Raw genomic sequence first — 22,108 nt, 5'->3', positions numbered from 1 at the left:
CCACTGCAACCAGTAAAACACATGGCCATGGTCTTCAAGGCTTCTGGGGCTTGGGTTGCCTCTAGTTGGAAGTGGCACAAGAGGAGGAAAGGGCAACCCAAATCATTGCTACCAATTGGATCTGAGGAGGAGAGATGCCACATCTGCAGAGAGGATTGCCAGTTCCACTCTTACCTTCTTGAGGAAGGCTTGGGGAAGGCTTGGACAAATATTGGAATTTTTTACATTAGATCAATTGATAGGTAATGATAATGAGTTCCTGTCATTTTTCCAACTGAGATCTAAAAACGATTTGTCAACTTCTGCTGAATGGTAATTTTTACAATTGCAACAATTGTTGGTGTCCAAATATGGTCAGACAGCTTCAAGTGCTTCAGAATTTCCCCCACTTTTGGAGATTCTTATTGAATCAAAACAGAAAGCAAAACATGCAATGAAAATGAAATCCGGCCCTCAAGTCATAGTTGACTTATGGCGAGAACTCAAATATTTATATACAAAACCTACAATATTTGTATATAAATATTTGCAGTCTTAGAAATGAATGGAATAATGATCAGAGCATCCAGTTTTGCTAAAGCAATAGAATAAATCTTTAAGCCATATACATGTTGCTATTACGGATCTTAAGTTGCAACTTATTCAACACAAAATTATGTTTAGGGTACATTGGATACTTTACTGACTTTTTACTAAAGGTTTAAACACAATGTCTATTGGTGGGGAATTTCCAAGATGCATCTCTTAAACATATGCTTTGGACATGTTTAGTCATTCAGCCCTTTTGGGAGGAAATTATTAGTCATATTAATTTTGTATTAGAAAACTCATCTATTTTTGAGGATAATATACTGTTAAACAGTTTTTTGGTCTCTTAGAAACTAACTGATGGTCAACAGAAATAGACTACCTGTGCCCATAATGTTTGCTAAAAGACCTATACATCAACACTGGAAAGAGAAAATTCCATCTCCTGTCAATCACTGGATTGAAGACCTTATAAATAGACATGGGCACGAACTGCATTATGAATGTAAAAAACTCATGAACTGCCCGATCGTCCATTCGTGATCTGGCAGTTCGTGAGCGTTCATGGCCAACGAACCAGCATTCGTAAGAGGCCTGGTTCAGTGAGTTCTTCCACAGTTCATGAAGCCAGACAGTCAGGCACCATCAATCAATTCCCTTGGAAACAGAGCTGGGGGGATGTCTGAATTCTGTCTGCCCTCCTTCTGTCACCCTGGAAACCCAAATGGAAGCCCAGCTTACCTTGATCGGCAGGTCTTCCTTCCAACCATGGAGCTGCAAAGAAGATACAACTTGGGAGAAGACACCTGGGGGAGGGAGGGGGAGGGGGTGTTCTGTAGCCATGGGCACTCCAATCACACCCCTGCAAACCCTGATAGGCAGCTCTGACGGCCAACCACGGACCTCCTGTGTTGCTCTATGGGACCTTTGCGTATAAATAGCAGTGGGCTCACAGGCTGGGTTTCACTTTCAGTGAGCAGTGGAGTATGACAGAGCTGTTGCTTGCTACTTGCTAGCCTTTGGGCAGAGAGACAGAGAGAGTATAACTGAGCTTGGATTTTGGGGATAGGGATCTATCTCCTCTGGTTCCAGGGCTGCTGCCAGGCCCTGGGGCCAAGCTCACTGGGCTCCTTGGCTGAGGGCTCATATTATTACCAGTGTCTGATCTGCTGGTCAGGCTTGTAGGTGTGCTGGGGTAGGGCTCTAGCCCCAGCCTCTGGTTTCAGGGCTGCTGCCAGGCTGTGGAGCCAAGCTCAGTGGGCACCTGGGCTGAGGGCTCATATTATTACCAGTGCCTGATCTGGTTAGGTCTGTGGGATTGGTGGGCTAGGGTTGTAGTCTCTCCCTCCCTCTGGTTCCAGGGCTGCTGCCAGGCCCTGGGGCCAAGCTCAGTAGGCACCGCAGCTGAGGGCTCACAGTATTATCAGTGCCTGATCTGGTCAGGTCTGTGGGAGTGGTGGGCTAGGGCTCTAGTCCCTCTCTCCCTCCCTCTGGTTCCAGGGCTGCTGCCAGGCCCTGAGGCCAAGCTCAGTAGGCACCGCGGCTGAGGGCTCACAGTATTATCACTGCCTGATCTGGTCAGGTCTGTGGGAGTAGTGGTCTAGGGCTCTAGTCCCTCCCTCCCTCTGGTGCCAGGGCTGCTGCCAGGCCCTGGGGCCAAGCTCAGTGGGCACCTTGGCTGAGGGCTTACAGAGTCATCTTTTCTGTTCTCCTTAATTCTAGTTTGGTGGCACAATGAGTATTTCTGTTGTGTTGGTCGCCAAGGGTGATCACGGGGTGAAGTGCGATGGCAGTCCTCCTGGTTTACTTGTGGAAAGAAGTATTGGGTGTGGTTCAGGGGCAGCAGAGAGTCCTCCTGCTCCCCCCAATGCACCAGTTGTGGCTGTGGAGAAGGCCAAAGAGGTGTCTCCACAGGGGCGAAAGAATCTCATCATTTTGAGGAGGGGTGGGTGACAGATCCCTGGAGGAATGGTTTGTGTTTTATGAAAGATCCCTCCTGTCCCCATCCCAAACTCTCGGTGGTGTCCCTGCCTGCAGTCCACCCCTCACCCCATTGTCCGTGGCCAGCTCCGTAGCTTAGCCTGTAATCGTTGATCCTCCTTCCCCTGGGACAGTTAGCTGCCCACGTTTCAACGCCTCTGTATGGAGGCACTTTTGGTTCCTTCCTAATGACCACCATGTGGTGCGGTGCCATGCCTGTGATGTCCTGGTGTGCAGGGGGCAAAAACCCAAAGCACCTGTCTTCAACGGGCCTGACTAGGCACCTAAAGAAGCACCACCTGAGCCTGTGGTCTCCATCCTCAACCAGTGAAACATCCATTGGGGGAGAAAGGGGGTGACCAGCTCTTCTGAGTGGGGATCAGTGGGAGGGTCACATTGCCCTGAGGGTGATGCTGGTGGGAGCAGAGCACTCTGGCAGGCCACACTCACAGAGGTTGTCCCTTCGGGGTCTGGAACAGTGCCACTTAGAACCTCAAAGTTGTTGGCTGAGGAAGTGGGCCTTTACATCTTGGCTGAGACGATTGCCCTACATGGCTTGTTCCTATCCATCGTGGAGTGCATGGGGTTCTGCAGGCTACTAAAACATTTTGCCCCTTGGTTCTCCATGCCGTCGCCACGCACCCTTGCCTGTTGAGTCCTGTGGGTATCTCAAATGAGGGCTGGTATATTTGGGTCAGGTTTAGCCAGGCACACTCCCACTGCTAACAGGCTTCTGAGATCTTGCTAGGCCTTCCTGGCACAGCCAGATCATCATGGCACCTCCTTTCTGCTAAGACAGGAAAGTGTGTGATGCTGGCTGCCACCAGCGAAATCGCCAGGGGGACCCTCGGGTGAAGCCCCACAGTTGCTGGGGGATCTTGCCACTTCCCCTCCAAATGACATGCAAATACTACAAATAGATTCAGAGTCAGACAGAACAAGATAGACAGATAGAAAGATGGATTGAAAAACAAAAACATTAGAAAAAGATTGACACACAAGCATACATATAGATGAATATAGAGAAAGGTATGTAGAAAACAATATAGTTATAGAAAGAGAGAAAAAGACAGTTAGAGATAGAAAGAAATAGGAAAGGGCAGATATACCTAGAAAGATATAGATTCAGATAGATACTGGTGGAAACATATAGGAAGAAACAGATAGATATAGAAAGTTGTGAATAGACAGCGAGAGGAAGATACAGAGAAACAGATAGAAAGGGGTACACAGATATCAGCTGTTCTAGAACACATCCATGGATAAAAGGATTGAAAATCAAAAACAGAGAAAGATACAAACATTTGAGAATGTATAAGTATAATGAACATACACTAGAATGTATGTACATACATTAGAGAATGTATGTTAACAGTTACAGAATTGTATATTGTATATACAGTTACAGAACTGTAACAGTTAACAGTTATAGAATTGTATATAGTCAGAGAATTGTATGTAGAAAACTATAGAGATAGAGATAGAAATAGAAAGAGAGGGGACATCGCTCTCCCATCACCCCTCGCCGGGAATAAATGTGCTCTCCTGTGAGGCCAGGCGGTTGCTGGGGGATCTTCCCACTTCTCCTCCACATGACATGTCCTCTCCCTCTCGTCCTTTCCGGCAAGGCAGGAAGGTGGCTTCCGCCATATTATTCCTCAGGGGGAGCCTCGGGTGAGGCCCTGTGGTTGCTGGGGGATCTTGCCACTTCTCCTCCACATGACATGTCCTCTCCCTCCCGTCCTTTCCGGCAAGGCAGAAAGGTGGCTTCTGCCATATTATTCCTCAGGGGGAGCCTCGGGTGAGGCCCTGTGGTTGCTGGGGGATCTTGCCACTCCCACGCCACATGACATGTCCTCTCCCCAACATCCTTTCTGGGAAGGCAGGAAGGTGGGTGATGTTGGCTGCCACTGTATTATTCCTCAGGGGGATCCTCTGGTGAGGCCTCGCGCTTGCTGGGGGATCTTGCCACTTCCTCTCCAAATAACATGTGTACACTACAAATAGACTCAGAGTCGGACAGAACAAGATAGATAGAAAGATGGATTGAAAAACAAAAACATTGGAAAAAGATCGATACACAAGCATACATATAGATGAAGATAAAGATACTGGTGGAAACACATAGGAAGAAACAGATAGAGATAGAAAGTAATGAAAAGACAGTGAGAGAGAGATACAGAGAAATAGATAGAAAAGGGTACACAGATATCAACTGTTCTAGAACTACAAACAGAATGCGAAAGCAAGAAAGAGATATTGAATCAAACAGAACACGACACATTCCGGCCATTCACGGCAGCCACATGTGGCTTTCACCGTGTGGCCGAAGTTTGCCTCCTCAGATGGAGGAGGAGAGAGGCCGTGTTCCCGGCCATCCGGGTCTTCACAGTTGGGGGCGGAGTTGGAGCCATTTGGCATCTCCACCCCCTTCTGTTTCAGTTGCTCCGAGTGATCGGTCGGAGCAGAACACATCTGTTGTGCCTGCTCTGCCGATGCTTGGAGGAAGCGGCAAGCGTTCATGCTGAGCCTTTCCTGGGCAGAAGCCTGTGTCTTGCTCGCTGCTCCAGTCAGCTCCAGTGTGGCAGCGCGGCGGCGTTTCTCCTGGCCAGTTTCTGTTGGCCTTCTATCGGTCAGGGGTGGCTTTGCGGCCCATAGGGCGGCTCTTCGTGTCGGTCAGCCCTGGGAAACGGTTTGGGCGCTCAGCGCCACTCTCCTTTTTGGGGCGTATTGGGGTGGTGGAGGAACATAGTGGTCTCCCCTTATTAATTGTCTTGGCCGGGGTAGTATATTTTTTGCAGTCTCCCCCAGGGAAGGTGTATACTGTGGCTTTGCCCCGAGTTGCCAGTGTTCCTGGCTTAGGGGCCTTTGGCCCCTGCTCTGCTTTGTAGCCGCCATTTTAGGAACATTCTGCCGGTCGCCATTTTGTGACCGGTTTGTTCTAGGCTACTTCATTAGGGCCATACGGTTTACTGTGTGACACAGTTTTAGCATTATACTGTTCACTTCTATTTTATTGTTCACCTGGTTTCCAGGCAGATAACCAGTTTGGTGTAGTGGTTAAGAGTGCAGGACTTTTATCTGGTGAACCAGGTTTGATTCCTCACTCCTCCACTTGAAACCTGCTGGGTGGCCATGATCAGTCACAGCTTCTAAGTGCTTTCTCAGCCTCACCACCCTCACAAGTGTGTTTGTTTAGGATGGCTTCTAGGAAGGGCAAAGGTGTGGCCAAGGGCAAGCAGCCTGCTAAAAAGCAGCCCTCTAAACAGCCTCCCCCTGCAGTGTCTTCCTCGGAGGATGAGAGTGATAGTGGTTTTAACTTGGCAATTTTAAAATGCCTGGAGGCTTTGGAGTGGGGCAAGGGAACATCTGCCCCGGCAGGTGAAGCCAGTGAGCGCAGTAGACCAGTTAGAGTTGCCTCAAAAGCAGCATTTAGGCAGGAGATTTTAACATGATTATCTGCCCTTGAATCTGCTACAGGATCGTTGGAAGCTGGACCTTCGGCTGTAAGGGAGCTCCCTGCGGAGGAGGAAGTCGTGGCTGGCGATGCAGAACCGGAAGGACAGGCGGAAGGTTACCAAGTGGCAGTGGCTGTGGGTCCTAGTGGGCATGATGGTAAGTCTTCCTTGCCACAGCAGGCATGCACCTGGCCATGGGGACCCTGGGGTCAGGCCGCTGCCTCCGGGTCCTCAGGCCCCACCACTCCATCTACTTCATTTAACACTGCTTGGCAATTGCCTGGGCACCTTGGTTTGGCTGACATAGCCCCTGGTTCAGCCAGTGCTTCTCCTGCTCTGGGGACCACTTCAGGTTCGTGGGGGGCTTCTGATAGCCAGGCTCCAGGCATACCTTCCTTTGGCTGGCAATACGGCGTATACCTGCCTTGGAGCTTTATGCCTTATGGCGTTTATGGGCAGGTCCCCTATAGGGCACTCCCATTTGGGGACATAGCTCTTCCCCTTGGAGATCATCTTACCCAGGCTACTAGGGATAAGATAGTGAGCGGGGAGCACGTGGACGTGTTCACCCTTCTTTTCCGCGAATTGGAAAAGAAAGACAAGGAGGATCTGGATGAGCGTGATAAGGAGAAAATTAAGCATCACAAGGTGGATCGCACGTGGCATAATTGGCTCCCAGGGTTCTTAATATATGTAGGTGTTTTGGGTAGGGCACAGCCTTTATGGGCAGTGTCCCTATTTCAATACCTCAATATTATCTATGGGGGGTACACTGACTTTGTTGGCACTGCATGGTTTCAGTATGACGAAGAGTTTAGGATGAGGGCGGCATTGAACCCTCAGCTTCCCTGGGATCAAATTCACCAGCAGCTGATGATGCAGGTGATGTCCCCTGCAAAACCTAATACTGGCGATAGGGCTGATAGTGGCCATCTGATCCACCGCCCACAGGCAGCTGTCCGCGCCCGCTCCCAGGCAGGGCAGCAGGTTCAACCCCGGCTGCTCTGTTGGGACTTCACTTCAAAGGGTGTCTGCAACAGGAGGGCCTGTAAATATAAACATGAATGTCCGTCCTGTTCTGGACCACACCCCTATACAGCCTGCCCCAGATCCAAGTCAGGTGGAGGTGGCAGGCGTTCGGGCGGGGGCGGGGGTCAACAATTGGCTGGAAAAGGGTCCCAGCCCGGTAAGTCTGAGAGTGCTTGAGCACTTGTTGCCTTACTATCCCAAGCGGCATGACACATTGTTCCTGTTGAATGGTTTTAAGTTTGGTTTTAGGATACCATTTCAGGGCCCGCGGGTTTCTTTCATGTCTAAAAACTTACGTTCTGTTGTTGGCATGGAAGCTGTTGTGCGGGATAAGATTTTGAAGGAGTGTGCAGAAGGCAGGGTATGGGGCCCGTTCTCTACACCTCCTATTCCGTGCCTGCACATTTCTCCCTTGGGGGTTGTTCCTAAGAAGGCCCCTGGGGAATATCGTTTGATTCACCACCTTTCCTTTCCGAAAGGAAAGGAACTGAGGAACTTTGTTCGGTGCGCTATACTTCCTTCAACCAGGCGGTTAAGGTAGTGCACAGATGTGGGATCGGGGCCTTGATGGCTAAGCGCGACATTAAGTCGGCATTTCGTCTGCTCCAAGTACACCCGGACGATGTTGATCTCCTGGGTTTTTTCTTTGAGGGTCAATAATATATGGATAGGGCCCTTCCTATGGAGTGCCCGATATCATGTGCTGCCTTCGAGTGTTTTAGCTCCTTTTTAGAGTGGGAGCTGCGGCGAAGGTCCAAATGTCGGGACACCTGTCATTACCTTGATGATTTTATGTTTGTTGGGCCCGCGGGTACGGCACAATGTGCTAGCCTGTTGGCTGGCTTTGTGTCATTGGCAGGGGAACTTGGTGTTCCCCTGGCACATGAGAAAACTGAGGGCCCATCACAGGTAATGACTTTTCTGGGCAACAAGCTTGACACGGTGCACCAGTCTCTTCGCCTTCCGGCTGACAAGGTGGGCAAGCTGAAGGAGCGGTTGGCTGCATTCAGGGTTAAGCAGAAGGTGTCTCTCCTTGAGTTACAGCAGCTAGTGGGTTATCTTAATTTTGCATGCAAGGCCCCTGGCAGGCCGTTCTTGTGCCGGCTATGTGATGCAATGGCAGCTCTTCATGCCCCCCACCATAAGATTCACATTGATAGGGGTATGCGTGCTGACATGGAGGTTTGGGAAGAGTTTTTAGGTACCTTCAATGGGGTTACCTTTTGGCACGAGGAATTGCTAATTGGTTCCCAGTTACAGGTAGCGTCTGACGCATCTGGGTCCACGGGTTTTGGGGTGTTCCTTTGGGGGCACTGGTGTGCTGAACAGTGGTTTAAGGAATGGGCTGACAGCGAGATGGTTAGGGATTTAATCTTCTTAGAGTTTTTTTCCCATTCTGGTAGCGGTTTTTGTGTGGGGCCATGAGCTTGCTAACCATGTGGTGCGCTTCTGGTGCGACAACATGGCAGTAGTTCAGGTAGTTAATTCCCTTACATCCAAGTCAGTTAGGGTCATGTCATTGGTTCGGGCATTCACTTTGAAGTGCCTTCAGCTTAATATATTGTTTAAAGCCAGGCACGTGCCGGGTGTCGACAATGGGGTGGAGGACGCTTTGTCTCGCCGACAGATGAACCGCTTCCGGCGTCTTGCTCCCGGGGCCGACAGCCTTCCCACCAGGATGCCCCCGGAACTGTGGCGGCTTGGCAAGTTGAAGTGAACAGAGCTATTCAGATGGCCATTGCTCCCAGCACTCGTCAGGCGTATGAGCGTGCGGTAGGACTGTTCTAGGAATTTAGGGATGGGGTTGGGCTGAGGCAGATGTGGCCCATCCCCACTGAACACCTTTGGCAGTTCTGCGTGGCTCAGCGGTCATGTGGTTTGGCGGTCAAGTCCCTTAAAGGCCAGATGGCTGTGTTGGCATTCACCAGTAAGGCTCGTGGCTTGCCAGAATTTACGGGTGATTTCCAGCTCCGGAAGATGTTTGAGGGTTGGTCTCGGGAGTTAGGGGTTATTAAGGATCTGAGACAGCTGATTTCCCCTGCTATTCTTAGAGGCCTAGGAGCTCTATGGGGGGAAATATGTAGTTCCAGTTTTGAATGCCAGCTGTTCCATGCCGCATCCCTTACGGCATTAATTGGTGCCTTGCGGGTAAGTGAGCTGGTGGTTCAGTCGCAGAGGGACAATTCGGGGCGGGCTTTATCGGCCTGTGATGTTCAGTTTACGGGGGACAAGGTTTCGATTTGGATTAAGAGGTCTAAAACTGATCAGAAGCAAGCTGTGTCCGTATTGACTTTGGGCCCCTGTGATGATGACGCTTTGTGCCCAGTCAGAGCTCTTCATCGTTACTTGGAGGTTAGGGGTGATGATGAGGGAGTTTTGTTTCACCATTCTGATCAGTCTCCCTTAACTCGCTACCAATTTTGGGCAGTAACGGATAAAGCTTTGCGCCAGCTGGGTTTGGTGGGGGCCAAATATGGCACTCATTCATTCCAAATCGGAGCTGCATCCACTGCGGCTGCCATGGGGTATACTGACAAGACCATTCAGAAGGTAGGCAGATGGAAGTCATCTGCTTATCGGTCTTACATTCGTCCTCTACCATTGTTTAAGTCTCACTCAGTTTGATTTTTTCCAGATGCGGTGGCTGACTTTGGGAGGAAACAGATCCTCATAGCTGGCCACAGTATGATGTTCTGGGCTGCAGTGCAGGCCAGACGGACGCCAATTGGAGCTCAGTTCGGGTTGAGTGAAGATGCTTCAGTAGAATGGTTAGGCCGGCGCGGCCTTTGGTGGTCTGGGTTGCTTCCTCTCCTGTTTGGAGGACAGATGGGTCCTCCTCCGCATATTTTGGTCTTACATGTGGGTGGTAATGACCTGGGTTTATTAAAAGGCAGAGTCCTGTCCTTACAAGTGATCGCCGATCTGAGGGTGATTAAGAGCCGGTGGCCCAGAGTTTATATTTTTTGGTCAGAGATGCTCCCCCGGCGCAAGTGGAGGGAGTCACTTGACCCTAAGGGTATGGCTCATGCTAGGCGCAGGGCCAATAGGACCATACAGAAGGCCTTGGCCACGGGACTAGGCATTTATCTCCCTCACCCTCGGATTAAGGCCGCAATTGCCACCCTATACAGGGATGATGGGGTTCACTTGTCCCCGTCTGGCAACGACATCTTCTTAGATGACCTGCAGCTTGGGCTCAGGTTGGCATTAGGCCACCTGTGGGGCACGAGGGCCTAAGCAGAGGCTTGGCCTGTCGCGTTGGCAGGAGAAAGTTGGGAAATAGGGAGCGGGCCAGTGAGCACCCCTTTGGCAATTCCCCATCGGTGGGGAAATGGGGTCTCTCAGGAGGGATGGTATGCTTCATGGCTACCACCACCTGTGCAGACTGCCTCCAGGGAGCCCCAGGTGCAAGTCCTTCCCTCATGCAATACGGCTGAGGCTTTAGGAGATTGAGGGGGAACCCTTTGCCTGGCCAGCCGGGCCGAGGCCATTCCATGAATGGATCACACCCGGGGCAGCGGGGCTCGCCCATACAGGTCAAGGTGGAGGTCAGAGGTGACCCCGTGGCTTGACCTGTACCGCTTAGTTTGCCCTTGCCACAGTTTAGTGTTGATGTTGTGTTTAATAAAGCGGCCATTTATACCAAATGCTCTGTGTCTGTCTCATTCTTCCAACTGGGGAGGCAACCATAGATAAAAGGACTGAAAATCAAAAACAGAGAAAGATACAAACAGTAGACAAAGTATAAGTATAATGAACAATACACTAGAATATATTGTCGAAGGCTTTCATGGCCGGAGAACGATGGTTGTTGTGGATTTTCCGGGCTGTATAGCCATGGTCTTAGCATTGTAGTTCCTGACATTTTACCAGCAGCTGTGGCTGGCATCTTCAGAGGTGTAGCACCAAAAGACAGAGATCTCTCAGTGTCACAGTGTGGAAAAGATGTTGGCAGGTCATTTATATCTACTCAGGAGGGGTGGGATTGAGCTGAGTAATCCTGTAAGAGTTTCCCAGGGTGTGGAATGCTTATGGAGCGAGGCTTCACTGTAACTTGAGGAGGTTCTTTTGCATATGGATTGGTGCTTGATGTGCTAATCTTCTCTGCAGGGCTATTGTCGGGTATAGAGTGTTTTGTTAGCCTGGTGCTTTTCAAGACTGGAAACCATGCTCTATTCATTCTTAAAGTCTCTCTTCTTTCCTGTTGAAGTTTTGCTTGTGCTTGTGAATTTCAATGGCTTCCCTGTGCAGTCTGACAAAGTAGTTAGAAGTGTTGTCCAGTATTTTAGTGTCCTGGAATAGGATACTGTGTCCTGTTTGAGTTAGGCTATGTTCAGCCACTGCTGATTTTTCAGGATGGCCAAGTCTGCAATGTCTTTCATGTTCTTTTATTCTTGTCTGAATGCTACACTTTGTGGTCCCGATGTAAACTTGTCCACGGCTGCAAGGTATACAGTATACGCCTGCAGAGGTGAGGGGGTCTCTACTGTCTTTAGCTGAACGTAGCATCTGTTGTATTTTTCTGGTGGGTCTGAATACAGTTTGTAAGCTGTGCTTTTTCATAAGCTTTCCCATCTGATCAGTGATTCCTTTGATATATGGCAAAAACACTTTTCCTGTAGGAGACTGTTTTTCCTTAGTTGTTTGATTTATCCTTGGTTTACTCACTCTTCTGATTTCATTTCTGGAGTAGCCATTTGCTTGAAGTGCGTGGTTTAGATGATTAATTTCCTCATTGAGAAATTGCAGTTCACATATCCGTCTTGCACGGTCTACTAATGTTTTCATTATGCCTCTTTTCTGTCGAGGGTGGTGATTGGAGTTTTTGTGTAAGTACTGATCCGTGTGAGTTGGTTTCCTGTAGACCTTGTGACCTAACTGAAAGTTTGCTTTGCGGATGACCAAGGTATCCAGGAATGGAAGTTTACCCTCAGTTTCTTTCTCCATGATGAATTGTATGTTCAGGTGGATATTGTTGGGGTGGTTTAAAAACTGCATCAATTCTTCCTCACCATGGCTCCAAATGATATCATCCATGAACCAGAACCAGACTGTAGGTTTGTGGGGTGCTGATACTAGAGTTGTTTTTTCAAAATGTTCCTTGTAGAAGTTTGCTATAACTGGGCTGAGAGGGCTTCCCATGGCCACCCCAACCATCTGTTCATAGAATTCGTTATCCCATTGGAAGTAACTGGTTGTCAGACAATGGTGGAATAAGGCTGTTACATCCTCTGGAAAAATCTGATTAATAAGTGCGATTGTGTCTTTTACCAGAACCTTGGTAAATAGGGATACAACATCAAAACTGACGAGTATGTCCTGTGGATTGAGTTTCAGAGAACTGATTTTGTTGATGAAATGTGCTGAATCTTTGATGTAAGATGTGGTTTTCCCAATGTGGTGCTGTAGAAGATTGGCCAGATGTTTCGCTAATTCATATGTTGGTGAACCAATGGCACTCACGATGAAGTGAGGAATTCTTGATCAGCGCATTAGTTAGCCTGGTGATTTTGCAGGTTGGATCTCATTTTAGTTTTTTGTAGGTGGAATACACTACACTAGAATGTATGTACATACATTAAAAAACGTGTTAACAGTTACAGAATGGTATATAGTTGGAGAATTGTATGTAGAAAACGATATAGAAATAGAGAGGGGGCATCACCCGCCTTCCAGTCCTCCCTGGGAATAAATGCGTGATCCTGTGAGGCCAGGCAGGCAGGCACATAAGGGGTGTCACCGGCAAGCAGCCAGACCCTCCGCCCTCTGAGGGGAGGTGGCTCGTTGCCGCCTCCCCGTGCCCACCAGGCCTGGCGGCTGCCATCATCACCCACCTTCCAGTCTGCGCTGGGAATAAGTGTGTGCTCCTCTGAGGCCTGGTGGGCAGGCACATGGGGGTGCCGCTGGTGAGTGGCCAGACTCCCCGCTGCCTCCGTTTGCCCACCAGGACTGGCAGCTGCCGTCATCACCCACCTTCTGGACTGCACTGGGAATAAGAGCATGCTCCTCTGAGGCCTGGCAGGCAGGCACCTGGAGGTGCTGCTGACAAGCAGCCAGACCCCCTGCCCCAGAGATGGGAGGCAACTTGTCGCTGCCTCCCTGTGCCCACCAGGCCCAGAGACTGCCATCATCACCCACCCTCCGGCCTGTGCCGGGAATAAGTGCACGCTCCTCTGAGGCCTTGTGGGCGGGCACATGGGGTGCTTCCGGCAAGCAGCCAGATCCCCTGCACCCTGAGGGGAGGCAGCACGCCACTGTCTCCCCATGCCCGCCAGACCTGGCAGCCACCATCAACACCCACTTTCTGGCCTGCACCGGGAATAAACGTGTGCTCCTCCGAGGCCTGGCGGGTGGGCACATGGGGGGTGCCACCAGCAAGTGGCCATACCTCCCATCCCCTAGAGGGGAGGTAGCCCACCTTCAAGTACACCCCTTGTACACTGGGCCAACGTCAACTGGTGGCTCTAATTGTATCGAGTGGGAGTTTCCTGGGGGCCTCGGATTGGAGAGGGTATAACTCCAAGATCCCTAGATGACCAGACTTGGGTGCTGGCTGGAGGAGAGCCTGCAAAACACTCCTCGGGAATATGTGCTCTGTAAGTCCAACGGGGGCCGTTTTGACACCCACAAACCACGAACCTCGAATCGGTTCATTAGCAGGACATGTTCGTTGCAGTTCACAACCTTGGGTTCATCGGCAGCACTGAACCACAAACTGCGGGTTTGTTAAATTCTTTTGATTCATGCCCATGTCTACTTATAAACTTACCAACATTTGAATGTGTTACATATAGAAGGCAATTGCTCATCAACTTAATTTTATGTAGGTAGGTTGGTAGGTAGGTACTTATTTCGACTTATACCCCATCCTTCCCATAAGTCAGCTTCCAACAAAATATACTGTTAAAATACAATAAAACATTATTGACACATTAATCCAAATAGCATAAAATTCCAGGTGCCACCAAGCAAATCTGGCTACTACAAACTCGCCATACCATGGGCACCACCATGATGTAACTCCAGGGTGGCTGCAATAGGAAGGTATGGTGGTCAGAAGTGTGACAAAATAAATAAAAATAAATAAATAAATAAATGTCACTCGGGATCCAAGTAGTTTTTGACTTTCTAGTTCACCTCTCTACACAGGAACAAGTTAGAGGGGCAGACAAATAAAAGATACTTGTGAAAGAGACAGAGTGGATTCTCTGGGATCAGTAGCCAGCCTTCGAGGACATAAACGTGAAGGTTACCTTGACCATTGGGAACTGCACAAGCCAATGCGGGGGTGCATCAGGGTCATTCAGAAACCTCCACCAGGAATATGCCCATATATCACGTTCTTTAATATTCTTACGTCCTAAAGGGTGTTTCTGGAACAAAAGAAATAAAAGGTATACAAAGGCTAGATCACGTTTAACAAAAGAAATGGGCCTTCCTAACAATATTTACAAATATTGTCTTCCCTCTCATGGAATTTCATCAGAAATGCAGTTGCCAGAAAAATCTGCCTTCTGATGCCACACCCGCCCCATTGAAGCATTGCTGTCGTGGGGTCTCTGCCACAGTGGGAATAGATGCATGTCAGGAAATCTCCTGACTGCCTTGGGGGTCAGAGGGAAGTTTCGGCAAAGTGACACTCTTGATTACTTACATAGAAGGTGAGCGGCTGGGCAGGAACTTGTTCCAGCACTGCTACAACACTGCAAAGAGACAACAGTCACTTCCCTTGTGAGTACAAAATGAGCTCTCACCCAGTTGACTTTAGAAGGCCTTTTAATAAAAGATAGCTGGGGACAAGAAAACTTGAAGTGGGATGAAGCAATGTCAATTAATCCCTTGGATCATTTTATTGCAATCAGATACCTAGTTTTAAATTAATTACGATTACTATTATGCTGCAGTACATTGTTTGGGACTGCATAAAATTGCTCACCCATGGCTTATTTAACGACACAAAACACACATTTTTAATGCAGGTATAACATAATAACATTCGATTTATATACCATCCTTCAGGACAACTTAATACGCTCTCAGAACAGTTTACAAAGTATGTTATTATCATCGCCTCAACAATCAACCTGTGAGGTGGCTGGGGATGAGAGAGCTCTAAGAGAGCTCTCCCAGCCCAAGGTCACCCAGCTGGCTGCAAGTGGAGGAATGTCATCTAAGTAGCTAGAGAGTCTATGCAGTGTATGAGTTTTCCTGGAAGTCATGGCCTTTTGTTAAGCTAATGTGGGGTCAATTTTTGTTCTCTGAAAATAACCTTCGGTAAAATATCTTTTTTTAAAAAAGTCCAAAGTCTGTCCCCACAGAAAAGGTGTTTCAACCCATCTTCACAATATCATGTGACGTGGAGTCACAGGCATGTACCACGTGGGGAAGTGTGGAGGGTTGTCTCCTCTGAGGCAGAACCCTGTATTAGAGATTTCAAAAAATATGAAGGGACACGTGAGCCTCTATTTAAGAACACAGTTACTGTGACACAACAGAGTTTCCACTTCAAGAAGAAGCAAGATATTTTCTGCCAACTCCACACTCCTATTCCACTTTATCCTTTACCAGTAATAAAGCCCATTGCGGGGAAAAAAACAACGAACTCTAGAAAGGGGAGGGTGGGCAGGCGGGCATTCCCTCCTCCTCCGTCACTGATCCCGGTGGGATGATGCTGGGGGGCGGGCATGGCCATGTCCTCCATGCCTGATATGGGTTAAGTGATGCGGGGGTGGGGATTGCCTCCTCTTCTGCACCTGATCCTGGCCTGGTGAAAGGGAAGTGGGCATTACCTCCTCCTCTGCACTTGATCCCGGCAGGGTGAACGGGCAGACATTGCCACCTACTCTGTGAATCATCACAGTTGGGCAAAGCAGGAGTGGGAATTGCATCCTCATCTGCACCTGACCCCAGCTGGGTGAATAGGCAGACATTGCTGCCTACTCTGCGCCTGATCTCGGCAGGATGAAGGCTGGGGGGGGGGGGCGGCATTGCCACCTGCTGCACTCTTGATCACTGCTGGGCAAAGCGGGGCTGGCATGACCTCCTGCTCTGCACCTGATTCAGGCCAGGTGAAGGGAGGTGGGCATTGCCTCATGCTCCTCTCCTGATCCCAACCATGTGACGGGGATCCTATCTACATGAAGGGGGGATGGTCATTGTCACCTATGCCGCACATGATCCTGGGTGGGTCAAGGTGGGGAGGATATTGCTACCTGCTTTGGTCCTGATCCCAAATGGGTAAAGGGGGGCAGGCATTTACTCCTGTTCCATGCCTGATTCCAGCCAGATGAATAGAGGAAGGAATTGCCACCTGCCTTATGCCTGATCCTGGCATGTTGGGGGGGGGCCTTGCCATATACTTTGCTCCTGATCTTGGCTTGGTGTAAGGGGGAGAGGGCATTGCCACTGGCTCCACTCCTGATACCAGCAGGGTGAAGTTGGGGTGCAGGTATTACCACCTGCTCCGCTGCTGGTCTCGGCTAGGTGAAGGGGGCATCAGGCATTGCCATATGCTTTCCTCTTGATCTGATCTGGGTGAAGGGGGGATGGGCAGTTCCACCTGTTCCGCTCCTGATTCCAGCTGTGTGGTGGTTGGTGTTGGACATTGCTACCTACTTTACACCTGACCCCAGCTGGGTTAAGGCAGGGTGTACATTGCCACCTACTCTGCTCCTGATCCCACCTGGCTGAAGGCGGGGTGTGGGCATTGCCACTTGCTCTACTGCTGATCTCAGCCAAGTGAGAGAGCGAGCAGGCATTGCCACCTACTTTGCTCTGGATCCGAGCTGGGTGAAAGGAAGGTGGGCATTTTCATTTGATCCGCTCCTGATCCCAGCTGGGTAATGGTGGAGGTGGACATTGTCACCTACTCCACTCCTAATCCCACTTGGGTGAAGTCAGAGGGCAGAAGTCCAGATGAAGTCGGGGGCAGGCATGGCCACCTCCTGTGCACCTGATTCTATCTGAGTGAAGGGGTGGCAAGCATCGCCACCTTCTCTACACACAATACTGCCTGGGTGAAGATGGGGTGGGTATTGCTACCTGCTCCACTCTTGATCCTGACCAAGTAAAGGAACGGGCATTTCCTCCTACTCCACAACTGGTCCCAGCTGGGTGAAGGTGGTGGTGGGCATTGCCACCTGCTCCTCTCCTGATCTCAGCTGGGTGAATGGGTGAGTGGGCATTGATACCTGCTTTACTCCTTATCCAAGTTGGGTGAAGAGGGGATGGGCATTTCCACTTGCTCCACTCCTGATCCCAGCTGGGTGAAGGCAGAGGGCAGGTATTGCCCCTTGCTCCATGCCTGATCCCAGCTGGGTAAAGGGTGGGAGGGCAGTGCCCCCTGCTCTGTGCCTGATCTCAGCTGAGTGAGGGTGGCAGGTGGGCATTGCCACTTGCTCTGCTCCTGAACCCAGCTGGGTGAAGGGCAGGCAGCCATTGCAACCTCCTCCACTCCTGATCCTAGCTGAGTGAAGGTGGGGGATGGGCATTTCCACCTGTTCCCCTCCTGCTCCCAGCTGAGTGAAGACAGGGAGTGGGCATTGCTGCCTGATCCTGACCTGGGCTTTCTGCCATTATGTGCTCTCTGGAAGTCTGGCTTCCTCATCTGGGCTTCCCTCTGCAGCAGCACCCTCTGGTGGCACACCAGGGCAGGAAGTGAGTTGTCCTGAATATGCTTAGCCTTTTATATAGTGGGATGCTGTTACTGAAGATTTGCTAACACACAATTCAGAACAAATTTTTAGTGGTCCCTATGGGCAGCAGCAGAAGAGGAAGCAGAAAAGTCCCGCAAATTGTTGCAACCAGACCAAGAGCTCCATCACTGGAAGTGAAATGCTGTCAAATAACCTTTTTGAAAGAGAAATTACAAAGTTCACAAATCACTGCTTGGTACAATGGCAGACTTCAGAGAATCCTTCATTTTCGTAGTTTGTTTCATTTCAAAGAGCCTGCCCTTAAACTATAGAATCAGCATTGTAAAATTTTCAACAAATGAAAATATCCCTCATTTGTTATGGGCAAGGGATTCCAGGTCCCCTGACCCTCCCAGCGGGAGTGTGGGGAACCCTCCAATTACCCCTTAGATGTCCCTAGGTACTCACTTGTGTCCTCCCACAGCTATGCAATGATGCTATTCTGGGAAGTGACATCATTGTGTGGGCATGGGAACACATGCATGCTTTTCAACTGGCTGAAACAGGAACGTTTGGGACCGAACATGGGCTTGCTGAGATGAGCAGGAGAGCTCTCAGGGGTGGGGCAATGATGTCAGTCTCAGAGGTGATGTCAATCCGCTGCCCAGGAATGTGCTTGGGGCGGCATTCCCCCACTTTTCCTCCCCCACCAGCCAGGTAAGTAGAGCCAGGTGGCAGAGGGTGGGGGTGGGGGATAACATCTCTATTATGGTCATGGCTTTGTATCAGTGTTTCACTTTTTCTTTCTTTCTCTCTCTGAATACATTTGTAAACTGAAAAAAACACAATGTGTTCTGCTTTATGTGTGTTTTTTAACATTAGCTTGTTGAGTAGATACCGAGGTTAAAAAGTATATTGCTGATAAGAACCCTTTGCAGCTCTTACTCTCGATTTTACTTGTAATACATTCTTCAGTCATATTTAGAAATTCTTGCTGAGACCTTTGACTTAGATCAAAACCCTTGATTTCTCTGAATTCTATATTAAGAAAATGTGTTGCCTAGTGGTTAGAGCATTCAATGACAACCAAATCAGTCACTCCCTTCTAAGTCCATTGAAGGTGTAATGTTGCTTAGCATTGCTCTATTAGACTGGGAGACCCAGGTTCAAATCCCAATTCATGGTATCTTGTGAAGAGGATAAAATCAATGAAGGGAGTCATTTTTATCATCCTAATTTTCTCAGTGAAAGGGAGGGATAAAAAAATAAGTAGATAGAATTATCTTTCTTAGGTACATGCATTTCATGGTTCATAACTCTCACACTGCTGGCACTCATTCCCACTCTAGGCAATACTAGGCTTAAGATGGGGTGGGCAGGCTTTGGTTACTCACTGGCCCATTTTACTTACGATTTAATTTCTACTGATAAATATCCTTGGTACTGTCGTGTACGTTGCGCACGCGAAGAATGTGTGACTTCCTGGTCAGACATGATTATGAGGAGGCACAACTCATTAATTTCCCCTTCTTTGGGCAGCACAATTGTCAGTTTATGTGACCAGACTGGCTTATCCACTTCAGATTCTGGGAAGACAAACACAACGTTTTGCACTCAAGATGAGGCTCCTCAGTATTCCCCCTAATTACATCCTCCTGCAGATGGCATCCCTTTATATCATGCAGCAAGGTCACATTGAACCATTTCTCAAGGAGCAAAGTGTGAAGTGGAGAAGGTGTGCGGGCACCTTAACCGTAAATCTGAGTGGCCTGTTCCAAGGGGAGGAGATGGAGGAGGTGAAGATGAGATTTAGAGCAAGTTCCTGACTTGCCTTTAAAAGTTTTATTTATACAGACCTGCCACCCTTGAATACTAGTAGGGTGCATCCCTGCAGCAAGTTTATGGACATTTTGCTGTTGCTTTAAAGGGTTTTCTTGCTGCTGAGCTAATGGATCCTTTTTGCTGCAGGAACACTCCAGAAATCCTTCTCAGATCCTTCCTGGAGATCTGGTGGTAGAGGATATGGAGGCCAGTGTTTGGGGAGAGAAGGGAACTCAGAGGGCTGTAATGCTACATAGAGTCCATCCTCCCAAATAGCTATTTCCCCAGGGGAACTCATCTCTGCACTCAGGAGGCCAATTATAATTCTAGGAGATCCCCAGGCCCCAACTGGAGGTTGGCAAGCCTGAACATTCCACTAACCAAAGGCTGAAACTGGCCTGCAGCCTAAGGAAACTTCCTCCAACTTAAGTGGCTTTTCCTCTGGCAGAATACCTCCCTTAGCAATAAGATACAGGCACCTAGATCCATTTCCCCATCATGGACAGAGATTCCAGATAGCCTTTTTGTTGGACCCCAACAAAAGCCAGAAACAAGAGCCTGGGATCACTTTCTTGTAAATTTTTTTCTTAATCTTCCTAGAAAATTAAAGGTGCCATGTGACAATGTTTTTTTTCCCTGTTCTGTTATATTATTTCAGAGTTGCTTAATGTTCGATACAGGATGTTTACAAAGAGTCTCAAAAATCATGACCTGGAAGATCCCATCTGACTCTGGAGGGGAATCATTATCCCATTCTATAAGGGAAGAAAAACTATGACTCAAAGTCCTCCTATCTATTATGTGGCAAAATATTACCTCTACTTGCCATAGTTTTTTGTGTGTGCATTGAAGGAAGAAATTTAAATCTTTTAATGGACAATTTTATATGCCTTTAAATTACTTTTCAAGGCTGGGGGTTAGAGAGGATGCAGCCTCTCCACTCACCTTCTTCCTGAGCAAGAAACTTGGTGGCCGGTGGAAAGATTGGCAGTGCAATCCTATGGAGAGTTACTCCAGTCTAAGCCCATTGACTTCAATGGGCTTAGACTGGTGTAACTCTCCATAGGATTGCACTGTTAGTTTGCTTCTTTCTCCACTCTGCAGACCCCCATTTTATAAAACCTGGTTCCTGGGCAGGAAGTGAAAGTAGAGAAGATTTGCTTATACCAATGCTTGTTCTTGGTCCTGTGTAAAACCCAAGTCCAAAGTCTCTTAAGTTTTCATTGTGCATCCATTGGATGTCACTGTTTCAATATCTTTCTCAGCAAGTTCTACATGCTCTCTTCTCTTCCACTCCAAGAGCAGGGAGAATCCCTTCTCTCACAAATGCTACTTACCATCCAGCCACTTTTGGGAGGTCATATTGATGGTATGAAAGAAGGGTGCACCGGAATGAGTCCTAGTTCCTTCTTTTTTCAGGAAGGTGTATTGATAGTGAGGATCATGGAGGTTCACGAAATCATCCAATGCCTTATGTTCCATCAGCCAAACAGAGGATGAGCAGGCTGCAAAGAGGAAAAGGCTCAGAGGATGCATGTCCCAGCACAGAGTTGAAGGATTTGCAATGTCTCTCCTTGGAAATGTTGCCTGCCAATGGCAAGAGGTTTGCTGCCTATTTCTAATGATGCAAAGGAATAGAGCTTTGCTGGCGTGGCTTTTGAAAGGAATGCCACGTTGCACACTCCCATTGCCTTTAAACAGCCAATTTCCCTGGGCTGAATCACAGGCACAGGTGGTGGCAAAATCAGAAGAGGAGCTCGCCAAGAACATTGAGCCTCTTGGCAGGATCTAGAAATTTACTAACAAAGAGAGGTTCCACAACACGGCAAACAAACAATCAGGGCAAGCCCTAAGGAACCAAAAGTAACACACTACTGAGTGTGATTGCAATGCTCTAATCCCACATTCGATGCAATACATATACAAATTTAATCAATTCATTGGACATATATGATACAAAATACAATCAATTCCTAGAAAATACGTGTATACAGTCCATCACACACACATAAAAGTCACAAATTCCGCAAATGATCGATCAATGTTCCACCAGGGGCAAACCATTATATTCTGGAGTGTATTCGACCTGTTCATCTGCCGGTGTGGTCTATATAATTCGGTGTTCTTGTCCCCTGTATTACATTGGCAGTACTATATGCCCCATCAGGACTAGGATCCAAGAACATCTGTCAAGGATTCGAACTAAATACTTAACAGCATCCCTGGTGGAACATTTTTTGAACCACCATAGAAATGAACGGGAGTTAAAATTTTCCGTTTTGGAAGTGGTGAAATCAACAAACAGCCATAGTAACAATCGACTTTTGAGAGCGGAAGCTCAATGGATATTTCGAATGGATTGCCTAAGCCCTAAAGGTCTTAATAATGAAATCAATTATGCAGTATTTTTGTAAGATTATTTGTGTTTGTAAGTTACATCAGACTCTACTGAGAGCTCGTAATTGATTCCAAATGGGGGGTATAATAAGCGAGTGGAAAAGGAAGTCGGTACCTGAATTGATTGGATATCAGATGGCAGGCGCTAACGTTATGCGTACTAGGAGAAACAGACCTCATTGCTTGTGAGTTTATTTAACAGAAGACTGTATTTTTGAAACATTATATTGGTGTATATTGGTGTATATTGTTTTATTGTTA

At 48.4% G+C, this 22,108-nt stretch overlaps 1 protein-coding gene across 1 annotated transcript in view; it reads right to left on the bottom strand.

Annotated features, from left to right (window-relative positions):
* LOC129326099 (autocrine proliferation repressor protein A-like) overlaps positions 1-21,055 on the bottom strand; it is a 53,181-nt gene extending 32,126 nt beyond the window's left edge. The window contains exons 1-4 of the mRNA XM_054974226.1: positions 20,788-21,055; positions 19,041-19,215; positions 14,650-14,698; positions 14,249-14,368 (exon numbers count right to left, since the gene is read on the bottom strand). Of these exons, the coding sequence (XP_054830201.1) occupies positions 14,249-14,368; positions 14,650-14,698; positions 19,041-19,215; positions 20,788-20,986 (543 nt within the window). The 5' untranslated portion in view covers positions 20,987-21,055. The remainder of the gene's footprint in view (positions 1-14,248; positions 14,369-14,649; positions 14,699-19,040; positions 19,216-20,787) is intronic.
* Positions 21,056-22,108: the final 1,053 nt, after the last annotated feature.

Source organism: Eublepharis macularius, chromosome 3 (genome assembly GCF_028583425.1).
Source record: "Eublepharis macularius isolate TG4126 chromosome 3, MPM_Emac_v1.0, whole genome shotgun sequence".
NCBI lineage: Eukaryota > Metazoa > Chordata > Lepidosauria > Squamata > Eublepharidae > Eublepharis > Eublepharis macularius.
Note: the sequence above shows the minus strand (reverse complement) of the source record. Positions and strands in the feature narration are given on the sequence as shown.